A 15856-nucleotide genomic window follows, 5' to 3' on the forward strand; every position below is an offset into this window, starting at 1 on the left:
CAGAAGCATTTGTTGCTATTCTCTTATTCTACACTTGATCCATAGTTTTGGTTCCCTTGAATAAACACAAGAAAGGCTTTAGACAACACTATGTTAATTTAGAAAAAACTTCAAGTCTCCCTATTTCTTCCCAATAAATAACTCCACACAATTCAATACAACACACTTACAAATGACTCTATCCACTTCAGGGATGGATTCATCAATGCTCTTTTAAGCAAAACTCAATCACCCTGATTGTTTAACAGATACCTGCAACTGTAAAGTGACAAAATACCAAATAAAAGCTCTCAAATTATAATTTTGTCCATTCTAAGAATCACAGGTGTCAAGAGAAAAGGAGCTAATAAGCTACAAGATACATTATCTGTAAAAAGCATTAAGATGAACTGAACTGCTGACAAAGTCAGGATTTGGCGAGATGAAGTAGGTAAGAAAAAGAGGGAATATTTTCTAGTTGAAGAGAGTTTCCTTTCAGACCATGTTCATTCCACTATGAATTAATTCAGAAAATTCAAATTCCTAGATGTTCAGAAATAATAAACAATAAGGAAAAAATTGTGACTACTGTTGAAATAATGGTCAGTCAAGGGGATATCCCTTTTGGTACAGATCCTAGAAAACAAAATGCATAATATATTTCCTGGGAATAAATAAAGTATAGCTTTATGAATCCAGGGTGTACATTACTATTTTGTTCTAAGAAGTATAAGAAATGGTGAGCAAGGAAATTAATTAAGAAATGGTATTAATTATTTTCTCTGTGCCACCATAAAACCATGAGTTAGTTTCAAATATTCTCTCTGCTGTGGCCTCTGTTACTACAAAGTTTTATGAGGATGGCAGGGGTGGCCCATCAGAGTTTGAGGGGTTGTAATAAATGAAAACCAAGGAATCACACAATTTGCATTTTTTGTGGCATTTGTTATGCACTTACTATGTGTTGAGCACAGTTCTAAGATTGGGCCCATATGGAGCTCACAGTCTAAGTAAGAGGAAAAGCAGGTACTGAATCCCCATTGCGCCGATTAAAGGAACTGAGACACACAGAGTAAAGTGACTTGTCCAAGGTCACACAGCAGATGAGGGGCGGAGCTGGAATTAGAAGCAAGGTCCTCTGACTCCCAGGCCCTAGCTCTTTCCACTGGGCCACGCTGCCTCTCTAGTGCTCATGCTCACAGACTGCCAGGGAACAGCCCAGTAGCGGCAAGTGGCGAACACATGGACTTCATTACCACAGAAAGCACTACAGGCCAAAAATATCAACTCTAGAAGGGTGTGAAGGAAAGTTCAAAGGAGGAAAGTTAGAGAAAAGGGGGTTAGGAAAGCCAGGGGAAAAATTAGGGACATTTAGACTAGAGTCATAAACAGTAGAGTGGATGTCAAGAAGGGCCCCCACACTGTTCTGCCCAGGATCCTGATGCTATTGTCAAAGGTGATTTTAGGCTGGGTGGAACCTTGTTTTGCCAAGTCAATGCTTTAAACTTTAATTGTGGGTGCTTGCCAGGCCAGGGAAAGGAAGGATAAATGAAATCCATGGATCATCCAACCCCTGAGTTCTGCTGACTGATTCAAGACTCATCATTATTCCCTTTCCTTAGTAACACTCCGGGGAAAAAATCAGTAACAAGAAATGAAGCAAAAGCGCAACCAGTAGAATGGAGAAGAGCAGAGGGTGCTAGATGACTTCTAAATACTGGGCCAATCAGCTTCTGGAATGATCAAGAACTTAAAGATTTAAAAAAAATAAAAGACAAAGAAAAGAAAATGGGCTCCATTGTCACCTTCATTCCTCTGTCTCACAACATGAGCACTGTCAAGATAGTGATGATGATAAGATCTGAGTGCTATGGTTAGAAGGGAAGACAGACTAAGTTTTCAGGAGACTCTCATACACTATTCAGGTCCTGATTCAAAAGAAATATAAGGTTTTCACCGTGTGCTTTTATTGCTAGGGACTCAAAGATAGAATGGCAGCTCAAATATACTCATAATACACAGAAAACAAAGGTCTCGAGTTATTCAGCAACCTTTAAATTCTGTTCTCCCTCCCTATTAGACCATGAGTGCCATGCCGGGCAGGGACTGTGTCTGATCTGATTACATTGCTCTCCTGTATCTATCTACTCCAGCATGTAGATCAGTGTTTGGCATATATTTAGTGCTTAGAACCATTATTATCATTATCATGAGTTTCCCAGGATTCAATTTGATTGTACTTTTTTTTTTTTAAATCAGAAATGGTCACAGAAAAATATTTTGTTCCCAGGTTATAATTTGGGACTAAAGAATTGAGTAACAGAGTCAGGAACAGGGCCAAAAAAAAGAGGAAAAAAATAAAGAACTCAGTACACTGAAATTGAATTGTAGGGATCTTTCAGGCACAGAAACTCTCAAATCTCCAGGGGAAGTCAGCCTATCCTAGCAAGGAAGACTGCTTCTGCCTCAGGGAAGAGAAGCTTGGCAACAATATCACATCTCAGGAGTTTGGAAGAACCCCCAGGTACTGTCAGCTTGGAGACCGCAAGAAATAATACAAAAGTGAAGCTGATGGAGAGCCAGGACCTGTAATGCATATGGACCAATCATTACTTCACTCTTAAGGACCACTGGGGAATAACTAACAGCAGTAAGTAGTCAGCAACTAGATATCACTGCACAGAGCACAGGGAAGAGTGAACCTATTCTCTAGTCTAGCTTCCTGGCAACAAATATTTAGGTCCTGCAGGCAATTTCACGGGAATTTACATCACAATGTTTGCAACTCATTACAGTGCAAAGATCTCCCTAAGAAATTAAATGAGAAAATATATACGCCATCTAAAAAGGGCAGGACTTACATATTCAGAACAGTCAGTAGTAGTAATAGAATTTATTATTTACTGATACTCAGTTCTGCCACAAGGCATGTTTCATTATATGCTTTGGCTGGAAGATTAAGATGGAATAAGGAAATGTTCTACTGATGACGAAAGCCTGTCCAGATACAGTTTGGCAAAGTGTCGGAAGAAATGGTGGTAGGTGGATGGCAATGGATGTGATGAGTACAAAAGAGTGTGAGTTATCCTGAATGTGGGGTCCTGAAAGAGTCAACCATGGCATTACAGGAGAATTGTATGAATTTCCATGTACTGAACAACTGATCACATTTACTGAGTGCCCTCTGTGTGCAAAATACTGTACTAAGCACGTAGAAGAATACATTATAACAGAGTTGGTAGACAAATCCTCTGCCCACAAGAAGTACACAGTCTAGAATACTGTAAACACTCAGAACAATCAGAAGTCAGACACTCAGAAGTCTGTAGACATAGGCTACTTAGAATAGATCATGTTTCTTTCTCTTGTCAAAACAATATTTATATTTTTAACTCTTCATTGTCAATGCCCAAATCAGTATACACTTAAATAGGGCCTCCACCTAGAGTGAATCAAGACTATTCCCCGCCCACCCCACTACCACCACCACAAAGCTAATGCCCAGAAAAACCAAACAAATCTGAGGCGTGCCATACCTTAATTAGCTGAATTTAATGATCTGAAATTGGCCTTGCCTGCAATTAATCAGTACTTTGCAATGATTTCTTTTCAAGTTCTCCACTTACTACTGATGTACCTGGAAGTGTGTGTTACCTTCCAAAGGACATGCTTGGGTCTCTGTTTTTACGTAAATGAAGATTCAAACAATTCTGTTTTATAAGAGCCTGTCATTTCCACAGCCTAATTCAGTGTCAAGATAATAGGATTGCTGCCTTTGCCAGTTTTATTTTAATGGGTTTTTTTTTTTTAACTGCCACTGGTTTATCTTCATATTAAAAATAATTCAACTTAATCATTCTATTTTCAAAATCTTGTTTTATGGAGCCCCTCAACTCTACATCTTTAACCATAGCTCAAAAATGCGTGCACTGCACCTTCCAGGTGTTCCCACCCCAAGGAGTTCAAATTGAAATGACCCCATGTTTTGAGGTCTCTCAGCACTGAGATACTAACCTACATTTTACAGGTAAACATCAAATACACTTTCCTAGCACTCGAACATTTACCTGTTTCGGCTTCCGATTCGGAATCATCTTCGTCATCTTCTTCACTAGAGCAACTGGATTCATCCTTTTTCCCTTCTTCTTCTTCATCTGCCTTTTCCTGTTCTAAAGATTCAATACTGGATGCATTTTTCTCTGGCTCGATAATCAGGGTTTCTTTACTATAACAAAAGAGGTTAATTCCAAATTATAAAAGTTTCAAATATACACTAGTAGGCCTATTAAAATCAAATCCTGAATTTATTCATTCTAGCCACCCAAACTTTATAAACTTCTTTCTCATAAAAATACCCTCATCTTCTGAGTACTTACTTTTTAAATGTTTTCTGGGATTGATTATTGTCCATGTTGGCTGTAGACTCAATTAGTGGAGATTTCTTTTCTCGTTTTTCACTATGAAGCTTTAGGGTATACAAAAATTAAAGATAGTGAATTTAATAACAATTACAAGTTTATTAATTAACTTATTATGACTTAAGTAGGACTGGATTGAGCTGCCCAACATGTTTCCCATGTGTGGTTCTTGGAGAGCCTGATATTTACTGCTCCTTTGCCAAATAGCCTGGCAAGGCTAGGGGGTGGGGGCACCTCACCACATAACCTTTAGCTGCAGGTTTACCTACTTGACAATCCACTCAGGTGCTAATTAGAAAGCTGAGATGTAGGCAGGTGGTTAATTACAAGAGGAGCTTTACATGACTTCATCATCAAATAATTTACAAGGTATTAAAAAATGGGAAATTAAAAAATAAAAGGAATAAATTTGACCAGAAATAGAATGCTTGGGTTTGCAAGTCCTGCTGACACTGGCCTACTCAATTATACACTGGTATTACAAAATGTAAATTAAGATATTTTGCATTTTATAATGGGTTCACTCTTTTCTTTTAGAGAGGCCTGACAAGGATGCAACAATCGAGGACTATTCTTCCAACAGCAATTAAATTTCCTTTTGTTTCCAAGGGCATTAAGCTTGTCTGGATAGAAGTTATAGAAAAGATGGTCCATGGAAAGGTTTACAAGATCTTTAAAATTCAGAAATAACACAACTCTGAATTTTTAGTCTTAGACCACAAGCCTTTTCTCGGCTAGCATTTGACTCTCTCATTTCCCCCAAACCTACCAGATTTTGTTTCTTTTGCAGTTCTTCTAAATATCCTAAAATGTCTTCGTCGGCTACATCGAACGCTGTCTGGCCCTAAAGAAAAGGACAGAAAAAAGTTCTAATAAATCACATTTTCATACAGTACGCAGGAGGTGCTCTTATTGCTTCTCTTGTTACACTCCACAGGGTAGATCAGAGAGCTGCACTTCTAATCCCTCCTCACCTCACCTCCACCCGCAAAATAGCACACTGGCATTATCAGCTGAGCATGCACACACAATACCACCTTAAAGACAATTCCTCAGCGGGTACTATGGCATTTTTTTTTTTTTACTCAAACAATTTTCAATAAAAAAAGCACCCCTATATGTTTGGTGAAAGCCGATTAACATTATTTTTTTCTCTGTAGGTAGGTTTTTTTTGGGGCGGGTTAGGAGGAAAGACATGAAACTTCTGAGACATGGTAACATTCCCATCAGATGGAAGTTAAAAAAAGAAGACTTGGAAAAATGGAATTAAATGCAAGCATAGCAGTAAATTAGTTGAAGTGTTTTACAAGAAAACGTGCGCTTCTGGATGACCGAACTGCAGATGGAATTCATCACGTTTCCAAAAGCAGTTCAGACGAACATCTGTCAGTCTGTTTCTGTTCACTTTGGAAAAGGAATTTCTCAAAGAGTTATTGACCAAACATAGTAATGCTTTCCTCTGTTGCCGGGATCTGACCTAGAACTGCCTCACTGGTACAAGTTTCCTGAATGCCAAAAGCTCATTCTTTAGGAAGGCATTCACTGTAACAGTGCTGCTGTCGGCATTACCTAATGTAAAAGTACTACCCAGAAGTGATTTTAGATTAAACCCCACTCTGAAAACATTATTGTTTCAAAAACTCAAAGTAACAGTAGTCTATAAGGAAGGTGCAGAGTTTGCAAATGCTTACTTAATACAAAAATGGATCTTTCAAAGAAAAACCTTCTGATTTCAACCTATCCCGAGAACTGCATGTGAGTGACTACTATCAAAAAAAGGTCACATTTTCTCTCACTGTCAAATGTTGCGGTCATTAAAAAACCAAATCTTTTATGTTGCTTTGCAATTTGCCTGCAATCTTCAAAAGAAAAATGCTCTGTTTCTTGTGTTTTCACTTAAAGTGAGAGTCTTACATTACTGGAGCAACACATAGGGGTAACTTTCATTCTGAGTGCAGGGGCAAAAAGGAAACAACTATTTAATGAGGATGGGGAAGAGGGAGGGGACAGGTTTCAAAGAGCTGAAAGGCCTGAATGCCACAATTTTGTTGGCTTGTCAAACCTACCTGGAAACTCTCAGGTCTTTTCAAAATAGTTGCAGGGGTATTTGGGAGCCTACTAAAGGCATCGGTTCTAATCTCATGAGAAAGTGCAACAGAAGCTAGATGCTCTCTGCCCACAAGGACCTTACATCATCCATCAACAATGGCATTTACTGAGTGCAGAGAACTGTACTAAGTTCTTGGGAAGACACATACCCAAAATATTTACAAACAATGGGAGGAGTAGGAAGAACAAGGATCAGTCAGGGAAAATAATGACTACAACAGAGTGAAATATCAAAATAACGCACAGATACACAGGAAACAGTGTGGCCTAATGGAGAGAGCAAGGGCCTGAGTTCTAATTCTGGCTCTGCTACTTGTCCTTGGGAAAGTCACTTCACTTCTCTGGGCTTCACTTTCCTAGTCTGTAAAATGAGGATTAAATCCTACTCCCTGATCTTAAGACTGTGAGCCCCATGTGGATATCTGAATATCTTGTATCTAACCCAGCGCCCACTACAGTGCTTGGCATATAGTGATCACTTAAATACTATTATAATTATTAGTGAAGACAGTCAATATGAAAGATGGAGAACTCTGATACAGAAACATAGACAACCGAAGGAACTTTTTTTGTTTAATGTGGAGCTATGTGGGCAGTCACGGGAAGTTTCTAAGAAGTGGAGCGAGTGTACCAAGTGGTATTTCAAGATGATGATCAGTCAATCAACAGTGTTTGTCGAGCAATTACTATGTGCACAGCATCAAACTAGCGCTTGGGTACAATATAATTAGCAGACACACTCCCTGCCCAGAACAAGCTTATCATCTGGATAGGGAGAATTTGGATAATTCTACTGTACTTGCCCAGGCACTCATTTGAGTGCTCTGCACACAGTATGGGCTCAATGAATACCACCGATTGACTGCTAGCAGACTGGAGTGTGTATTGACGGGGGAGACCAGTAAGGATGCCATAGCCTAACCACGAAATAAAGAAGAGTTAAAGCAGGGTAGTAGCTGTGAGATGGATCCAGAAAGCGTTCTGGAGACCAAATCAGATGGATTTAGTAGTTACTTGAATGTGACCTGAAAGAGGAACTGAAGAAGACCCCCTAGGTTGTGGGCTACTGGGCCAGGACAAAAGTGGTAATTGTAAGCAGGGAAAGGAAAGTTCAGAGTTGAGGGGTTCGGCTGAGTTTGAGATACGGATGGATTATCCAAGTGGGGATGTTTGTGGAGGCAAGACAAAACTGAAAGACTGAATAGAGGTTAAATTATAATTATGGTCTTTGTTAAGTGCTTACTATATGCCAGGCACTGTACTGAGTGCTAGTTTTACGAGAGGGGTAGGTTTGGGAGTCAGCTATATAGAGATGGCATCCGATGCCATGAGAGAGGATGAGTTCCCCGAGAGAGGGAGGGTTGAGTAAAAAGATTAGCTGCAATTTATTTTAATGTCTGTCTCCCCCTATAGACCCTTGTAAGCTCCTTCTGGGCAGGGGTCTACCAACTCAATTATATTGTACTTTCCCAAGTAGTCTGTACACAGTAAGCCTTCGAAAAATACCAGTGACTGACCAGAACCTGAAGCTAGAACAGAACAGAAGCTAGAACAGAACAGAAGCTAGACCTGAGAGGAAACAGGCTGGTGAATCAGCTCAAAAGTCTGTGGAACTCATTGTCTCAGTTGCCTTCAGGTACCCGGCACCGGAATTACGAGTACAGCAACTAGACCATCCTTCAAATCTTGGCAAATAACTACCAAAATTCTTAAATAGGAATATTTTCCATAAAATATTTCCCAGTGAATAATTTTTAGTAAGGAAGACCACTCATTTATCTCCTTCCAGAAGAGCAACTTTTATTTAGAATGATACATTTTTTTTCTTTCTAAACTTTAATATTGGGAGCAAGAAAGCCCCAGAGTATGAACTGGACTTAGAACATGCCAACACACTACCAATATGCCATTTTCTTTTAATTCATTGGTTTGCTATACTTCCCTATACAGTGAGTTCTGATGTGTTGCCAGAACTGAACAATTAACTTTGGCAGCAGTTAATCAGACTGGGGAATATTGTCTGCCTTGAGGTTTTCTTCTGGGTCCAAATGGTAGATGGAAACACCCTTAACGAACCTTGCTTTTCACTTCTACTTCGACAAATGGTACGGGGCTATTACGCAAACAGCAGCTAATAGAGAACAAAAACTAGAGTAAAACGAAGGGTGTTGATGGCGGGGGGGGGGGGGGGGGAATCAAACCCATCAATCTATCCTATTGATCTACTCTGAAGAGTTTACATGACACTCAGGAGGCTAGTAGTTGCCAAAATACACACATCACTGGACTCCTAACCACCATATATGGCTGCTCTGCTTCACCACTGGGGTAAAGGCTGTATATAGAGAGGGGAAGATATTCTCTGGGATCATTCCTTGGCACTGAAGGCTACCGGGAAAACTAGTCAGATGGGGAAGCAGTGAAGATACCTGAGAATGAGACAGACCTGATCTATTGCAGAGCAGAACTTTCTGAAAAGTAAACTTGACCGTTTAAAATGATTTCACGAGAAACTACAGATAACAGGGGCAAGGCTAAATAGCTCATCCCGCGTTACTAATTTTCTTCACTTGAAGAGAGGAATGATTTAGGCGAAAGTAGGAAGGAAGCACCCTATGCTATTTTTTAAAAAAATGGCATTTGTTGAACACTTATTATATGCCAGGCACTCAACTAAATATTGGGGTAGATACAAGATAATCCGGGTGGGCACAGCCTGTCCCGCATGGGGGTTTACAGTCTTAATCCTCATTTTACAGATGAGATAACTGAGGCACAATAAGTTAAGTGACTTGCCCAAGGTGGCAGAACGGGGATTAGAACCCAAGTCCTTTGACTCCCGGGCCTACGCTCTTTCTCCTATGCCACTGTGCTCCTTTAACAAAATAAACTGGATTACTTCTTCCATTGGTTTAATTTTACACAAAAATAGGGACAATAAAAACTCTCATAGACAGATCTGTTCTATAACTATACCTGAATGAAAGACAGTTTTATATAAACTCATTATGGGTAGGAAATGTATCTGCTAATTCTGCTGAACTGTACTCTACCAAGCACTTAGTACAATGGATACACATAGGATACCACTCAGTAAATACCACTTATTGATATGCATTATGGCAAAGAATTAAATACATGATGAAAATAATCAATTATAGCTTAAATTTTTTTAAAAAAATCTGTTCGTGACGGGAACTTTAATAGAAAATCACCTTAACATTGAAATAAATCAATTACAAAATCAGAAATGGTAAAATACCACATTTACACACTTAATCATCCCACCTTCAGCATAATTTTTGCAGTTCCAAAATAGGAGTTGGGCTATTACTCGGGGAATTAAGGCTAGCAATAAGGAGAACAGGAGTGAAAAAAAAAGGAGGAGAGGAGGAGGAAAAGGAAGGTAAGAGAGCACTTCAGACTGCTTTTCTTCTAATACACTCTCCAAAATGCTGCATACAATAGAGAGTCAATGAATAACCTTCCACAGCCCTCCTGCCCCTTCCAGTTCTTGCCCTTCATGTTCTCACCTTTCTACATCACTTCCTCCTCTCAAATCACCTTTTATTTACACCTCAAAAATAGGGGTTGGGAAACTAAGTAAATACATATGGTGTTCCTTAAAGATTTACTCCAATTTTTGGATGATTTTTTTTTTTGGAAATTTAAAGGATCTTTTATGGCTTTTATAAAGGCACTCCAAAAGAGAAACTAATTTTAAAACTACTGTTGAAATGTGCACCATTTTTAATAGTGGTCACTGTGGTTTTGCTATATTTTTTCTTTTTTAAAGCAACAATAAAATCTTGATTATTCAACTTTCGGATAACACTGTGAGAAAGAATGCACAAATAATTACAAGTTCACAAACAATGTCCAAAAATAGCTGATTTCTCTTGTCACAACAGAAAAAATGTGTTTTGACAAGAGAATGAACAGTCATGTTTTTTAAGATGATGGCATGGATCACAATCAACTTTCTAAACACGCAGTCCATGCTCAGCGCTTAGAATAGTGCTTGGCACATAGTAAGCGTTTAACAAATACCATTATTATTAGTCCATGAAAAGGACAAAGCTTGACTATTAATAAAGATAGGTTACAAATAATAGAATTTTGGCTACGGAGTCAAGGAAAATTTTCTTTGAGAGATATCACTATTAAATAGTACAGCTCAGTTACTGTTAAAGGAAGGTTCCCTCAGGAGAAGCGGAAAATGCCTAAAAATTAAGTCTTTAATTCTGCCTTTACATTATTAAATCTGCTAAATGGTTTTAGCAAATGTTCCTCCAGTCTTATCAAAATGTATTTTTTTTTTAAAGGAACAAGACTACATTTAGAATAAGAATAAGAACGCAACCTTCATATTACAGGAGAATTTGGGGTAGAAAATTTGGAGTAATATGCACCTTAGTTTACCATGCAAAAGTGAAAAAAAAAAGAAAAAAAAACGGGAATAATGAAAATACATACAAGAATATCAAATACGGTTGGATTTAAAATTTAAAAATGTAATGAGAAAACTTTATGTAATGGCAAGCCAAAAGAGAAAAAAATTGAAAGTTATGATACACAAAGGTGCTAATAATACTACAGCAGATCATAAATAAAATGATGACAACAAAAGGGCCATTTGTTTTGCTGAAGGAGTGATAAAAATAAATTCAGATAGGAATTAGGATAGTAAAAGAACAGCTGCAAGAGAAGGTCTCGTCACCACAGTGGTGAAACAAATGCATCAGAAAAATATCAAAACTATTATTAACTGAGCTTGGAAAGGGATCATTTTACCACAAACAAAAATGAAATGAACTAATGTTGTGTATTCTGGTTTAACACAGAGAGCTAGATTAAATGGTCACTCTTCTCCCTCCACCAGATTTGAAAAATTCCAGATAAAGAAGGAAATAAACTACCGTTACAAAGATAAAATGATTCCACTGGTAGTCAGATTTTCCTTGTCGTAACTGTTGCAACTTAAATGTGGCCCATTTTTAGCCACCAGAACGAAAAGTGGATACACATCACTGCAGGGTCCATTTAAAGAAATCATAAAATCCATCTGCAAATTTACACATTAATAACCTTTGTCTTAAGCGCAGAAAACATTTTAGAAATCCTAAATGTTCTCCATTCATCTATTTCCATGATACCAAGCAACTTAGTGGAAAAAGAGTGTGCTCCCAATATGTCCACACGTGTATGCCAGTGTTGCCATTCTTCAAATGAAGAGTTTAAAGTCCGCATAATTTTATTTTACAATAAGATCGGACTAGACACTAGGGATAAAGCTTCATGGTAGTTGGACGGAAAATAAATCGGAAACTTAACAAAAACCTGAAGAACTAGCACTGTTGAAAAGTGCTGGTTACTCTATAACCATTACAGTCACTGGCATTTTCCCTCTGGGTTTCCGAAAAAACCTGAGTTACGGGAAGGATCGTATTTCAAGCTGGTTTCTTATATAATTCCTAATACAATTCAAGAGATATTTGAAATAGATATACATTTTAAAAGGCCTACCACTTTGTTGACCATCTCCATATCACATAAATTTTCCACTAAAATTCGACATGCTTCTTCTTTACCCCAGTGTGCTGCAGCATGAAGTGGTGTCCAGCCGTCAAAATCTTTAATATTTACATCATAGCTTGCCTGTATTAAGAGTCTGGAGAAATTATAATGAATTAGGTAAGTGACAAATCGACTCTAGGATCTTTTGAAGATTTCCAATAATTTGCCCATATCACTTAAAAATTTTGCTTACATGAACCCATTCTGCTCTACAGATTTTCAGTTTTCTCACATTTTCTACCTCAGATTTAATAGGATCCAGGGAAAAGTATCCAATACAGAAAGTCACTGCAATTACACTCAGCTTTAGCTAGGCTCATTTTTCGATGTCTCCTCATTGGTGTTGGACTTTGATAAGTATATAGGTACTAGGTGTTACTTGTTAACTAACATCTGTAATCTGAAAACTAGATTAAGGCAAATCCATGATTTTCAATTTGAAGCATAAGGCAGTTATGCTAGAGCTTTTAAAACTGGTTCAGACATAGTCTATGATACTGCATTTCAAGTATCGCCTTTGTGACAAAAATCTTGCTGAAGTACACCCGTTGCCAAGTATTTTTGGATTTTAACCCCGGAAGAGGGTTACCCCAACACTAAAGCGAGCAGTTTGGTTTGCAATATTTACATCTAGTTTACCCAGGGACTTTTTCAGAGGCAAATTACCTAGTCATGATTACTTTTAGCACTCCTGAAGTCAGCGGGAAGACGATCGGCAAGGGAGAGAGAGAGTCAACATCACAAGCCACCAGCACTATCAGCCATTCCTCCATGCAGAACCAGGAGCCACGTTCCTCTGTTGTCCCCCACCCGATCCCATTTTAGTGGAATTTGAGTAACATTGCGAACAGTTTAGAATTCAACTTCAGAACTCCATATCCTTGAGAAGCTGGGGTCAACATCACAAATACAACTAGCACAGTGAAGTCATGGTCACTCAAAATCAGGAACTCATAAAATATGGAGGACCAATTGGCATTTAAGGAAAAAAAAATCCTCTCAACCCTCCAGGTATTTGATGTCAAAAACGGTTAAAATATCACTTGCATTTATCAGTCCCAAGTGGGCTCTAAAGAGTACAGAATTTCTGCTAATTAAGAAAAATGAGTTCATTTTCACAGAGACTTTGGTAAGTGCATCTCTCTCTTGCAAAAAGGAAAGTGGATTTCTAACCCAATATTCCTCTGTTTCAAGGATTCATTGCCCATCTGCACTAGGTTATGTTTCCATGACACTGCTGCTGAACTGAACAATGAATGCTACTCTAGAGATTTAGGTGCTATGACCACCTGGGCCCCAGAACTGTAGGATTTTAAACCAACTGACCTTACGACTTCAGTTTTCTTATTTGGGAAAATTAGCTTTGCATCCAGCTACTCATCTAGCGAGTCAGGAACAACGGCTAAAAATAAATCTACCTGTGAAACTAGTCTACCCAGGAGCGGCAAAAATGATTCATGGACATTAAGACTATTTATAGTAGGAACACGTAAGTAGAAAATTGTGACCACAATTAGACATGAAAAAACTGATTGCAATTTCAGGAGCAGACTAAGTCTTCAGCCTGTAACTTGGAAAAAAAAAATCCTATCATTAATGAATCAAGACTTACTTTAAGACTTCAGTGTACCCTTTAGCAGCAGCTACATGAAGGGCTGTACCACCTGATTTAGCATGCCTGACATCATTTATGTGTCCACTATTAAGCCACTGTCTTGCATCTCTCAGCATTATCCGTTCTTCTTCCTTTCGAGCTGCTTCTATATCAACTCCTAATAGAAAAAGATACGATTCACATTAATTTTTGCTCGTCTTTGGCACTGTACACTTTTGAAAGAAAATGCATCCTTTTAGAAAATGTACTAAACAGTTTTGAAATTTAAACTGTCAAAATGTAAGGGAATCAAATTGGTAATTTCTACATAAATTGACTCAGCACAGGGAAGTTGTAAGTAACAAAATGACTTTTTCCATCAATCTATCAATTGTACATATTACTCTGGACTAAGCGCTTAGGGAAAATACAACGGAGTTGGACATGATTCCTACCCTCAAGAAGGGCCCTAAAATAAATTACAGATCGGGGAAGCAAGAGTTTAAGTTTATACATCTAAGTGCACAAAAGATGAGAACTCAAGTGGACTGGTGACACAGTAGCGGGGAGATGAGAGATTGGTCAGGGAACGTGTCCTAGAGGAAAATGGGATTTTACAGGGGCGTGGCTCAGTGGAAAGAGCACGGGCTTTGGAGTCAGAGGTCATGAGTTCGAATCCCAGCTCTGCCACTTGTCAGTTGTGTGACTGTGGGCAAGTCACTTAACTTCTCCATGCCTCAGTTACCTCATCTGTAAAATGGGGATTAAGACTGTGAGCCTCATGTGGGACAACCTGATTCCCCTATGTCTATCCCAGCGCTTAGAACAGTGCTCTGCACATAGTAAGTGCTTAACAAATACCAACATTTTGAAGACAGGAAGAGCAGAGGCCTGCCAGATCTGAAGAAGGAGGGAGTTCCAGGCAGAAGAGAGGGCTCGACCAAGAAGACGAGAGCGGGTAAGACGACAGTGAGGCAACCGGAGAGGAATTTAGAAGTCCCAGTCAAATAAATACCCACTGACTGTCATCTCCCAAACACGCGTCCTGCTTATTCCCGCCAGCGAACTACAGAGTAAAAGGAATTAATTTCCAACTACCCCATTTTAACATCGATCCGGGCCATGCCTGAAAATTCAAGTATCTCGGCATTTTCTTATACGTGGTTTAAGCCAAGCTGAAGCAATCCTTAACAAGTCTTCCACCATGTATTCCAGAAGACCTATGGTCACAAACTACAATGGCTTTGCCAGCAGGCAGTCACATTAGTAGGGAAATGATTCATATTCGGTTTTAGCAAATATGCAACACTGAGGGGAGGCAACAGAGAATAACAATATGTACGTAAGTGTTGAGAGTTGGGGGGAGGGTATCAAAGTAGATGACGTGCAAGGAAGAATAAGGTGGGGGAAAGGAAAGGTTAAACATATAAGCTGTGTCAACTAATCGTCATCTCCCTTGTCATCTCCTAAAACACAGCCTCCCCCTTCAAAGTGAAGAAGGCCACTGTAAAGCATGCCAAACTGTGTGGATTTTTAAAAATATGCATCCTTCTTATACATACATGTCCCAAAGTGGCAAAACTATATAACTGGGAGTTAGGCAAATACTAAATCAATAGGTGATAAAAATGGGTTTTTAAATGGTATTGGTTAAGTGTGTACTTTGTGCCAGGCACTGTACTACGTGTGGGGGGGTAGATAAAAGCTAGTCAGGTTGTGGACACAGTCCATGTGCACGGGGCTCCCAGTCTTAATCCCCATTTTCCAGATATGGTAACTGAGACCCAGATAAATGAAGTGACTTACCCATAATCACACCCCAAACAAGGGGTGGAGCCGGGATTAGAATCCAGGTCCTTCTATTATGATTTCTCAAATGCTGAATACCTTGGCTTCACAGGGCTTGCAAGGAAGGTGGTGTCTGATTGCCAGAGGGGGATGTTGAAATCCCCTATTCTGGGCTGCTGCAGAGTCCCCTTGCCTTCCTTTCTAGTTCAGTCATCACATCGCTAGCCACCCTGTCCCAGAAATCTGACGTGGTGCAATCTTGGAGACATCATTCTTTCAATCCTCACATTCAACCTACTGCCAAATCCTGCATGTCATTCTTGTACACCATCTCCCAGAGCCATCCCTTCCCTCCATCTGGCTTCCGTCCCCTTCATTCCACAGAAACCGC

At 39.1% G+C, this 15856-nt stretch overlaps 1 protein-coding gene across 10 annotated transcripts in view; it reads right to left on the reverse strand.

The window, feature by feature from the left end:
* PPP1R12A (protein phosphatase 1 regulatory subunit 12A) overlaps positions 1-15856 on the reverse strand; it is a 142320-nt gene that overhangs the window by 50596 nt on the left and 75868 nt on the right. For all 10 annotated transcript variants that reach the window (XM_029078479.2, XM_029078477.2, XM_029078481.2 and 7 more), the window contains exons 4-8: positions 13696-13855; positions 12033-12177; positions 5167-5241; positions 4356-4444; positions 4047-4204 (exon numbers count right to left, since the gene is read on the reverse strand). In XM_029078479.2, coding sequence (XP_028934312.1) covers positions 4047-4204; positions 4356-4444; positions 5167-5241; positions 12033-12177; positions 13696-13855 — 627 coding nt within the window. The remainder of the gene's footprint in view (positions 1-4046; positions 4205-4355; positions 4445-5166; positions 5242-12032; positions 12178-13695; positions 13856-15856) is intronic.

Source organism: Ornithorhynchus anatinus, chromosome 14 (genome assembly GCF_004115215.2).
Source record: "Ornithorhynchus anatinus isolate Pmale09 chromosome 14, mOrnAna1.pri.v4, whole genome shotgun sequence".
Taxonomy (NCBI): Eukaryota; Metazoa; Chordata; class Mammalia; order Monotremata; family Ornithorhynchidae; genus Ornithorhynchus; species Ornithorhynchus anatinus.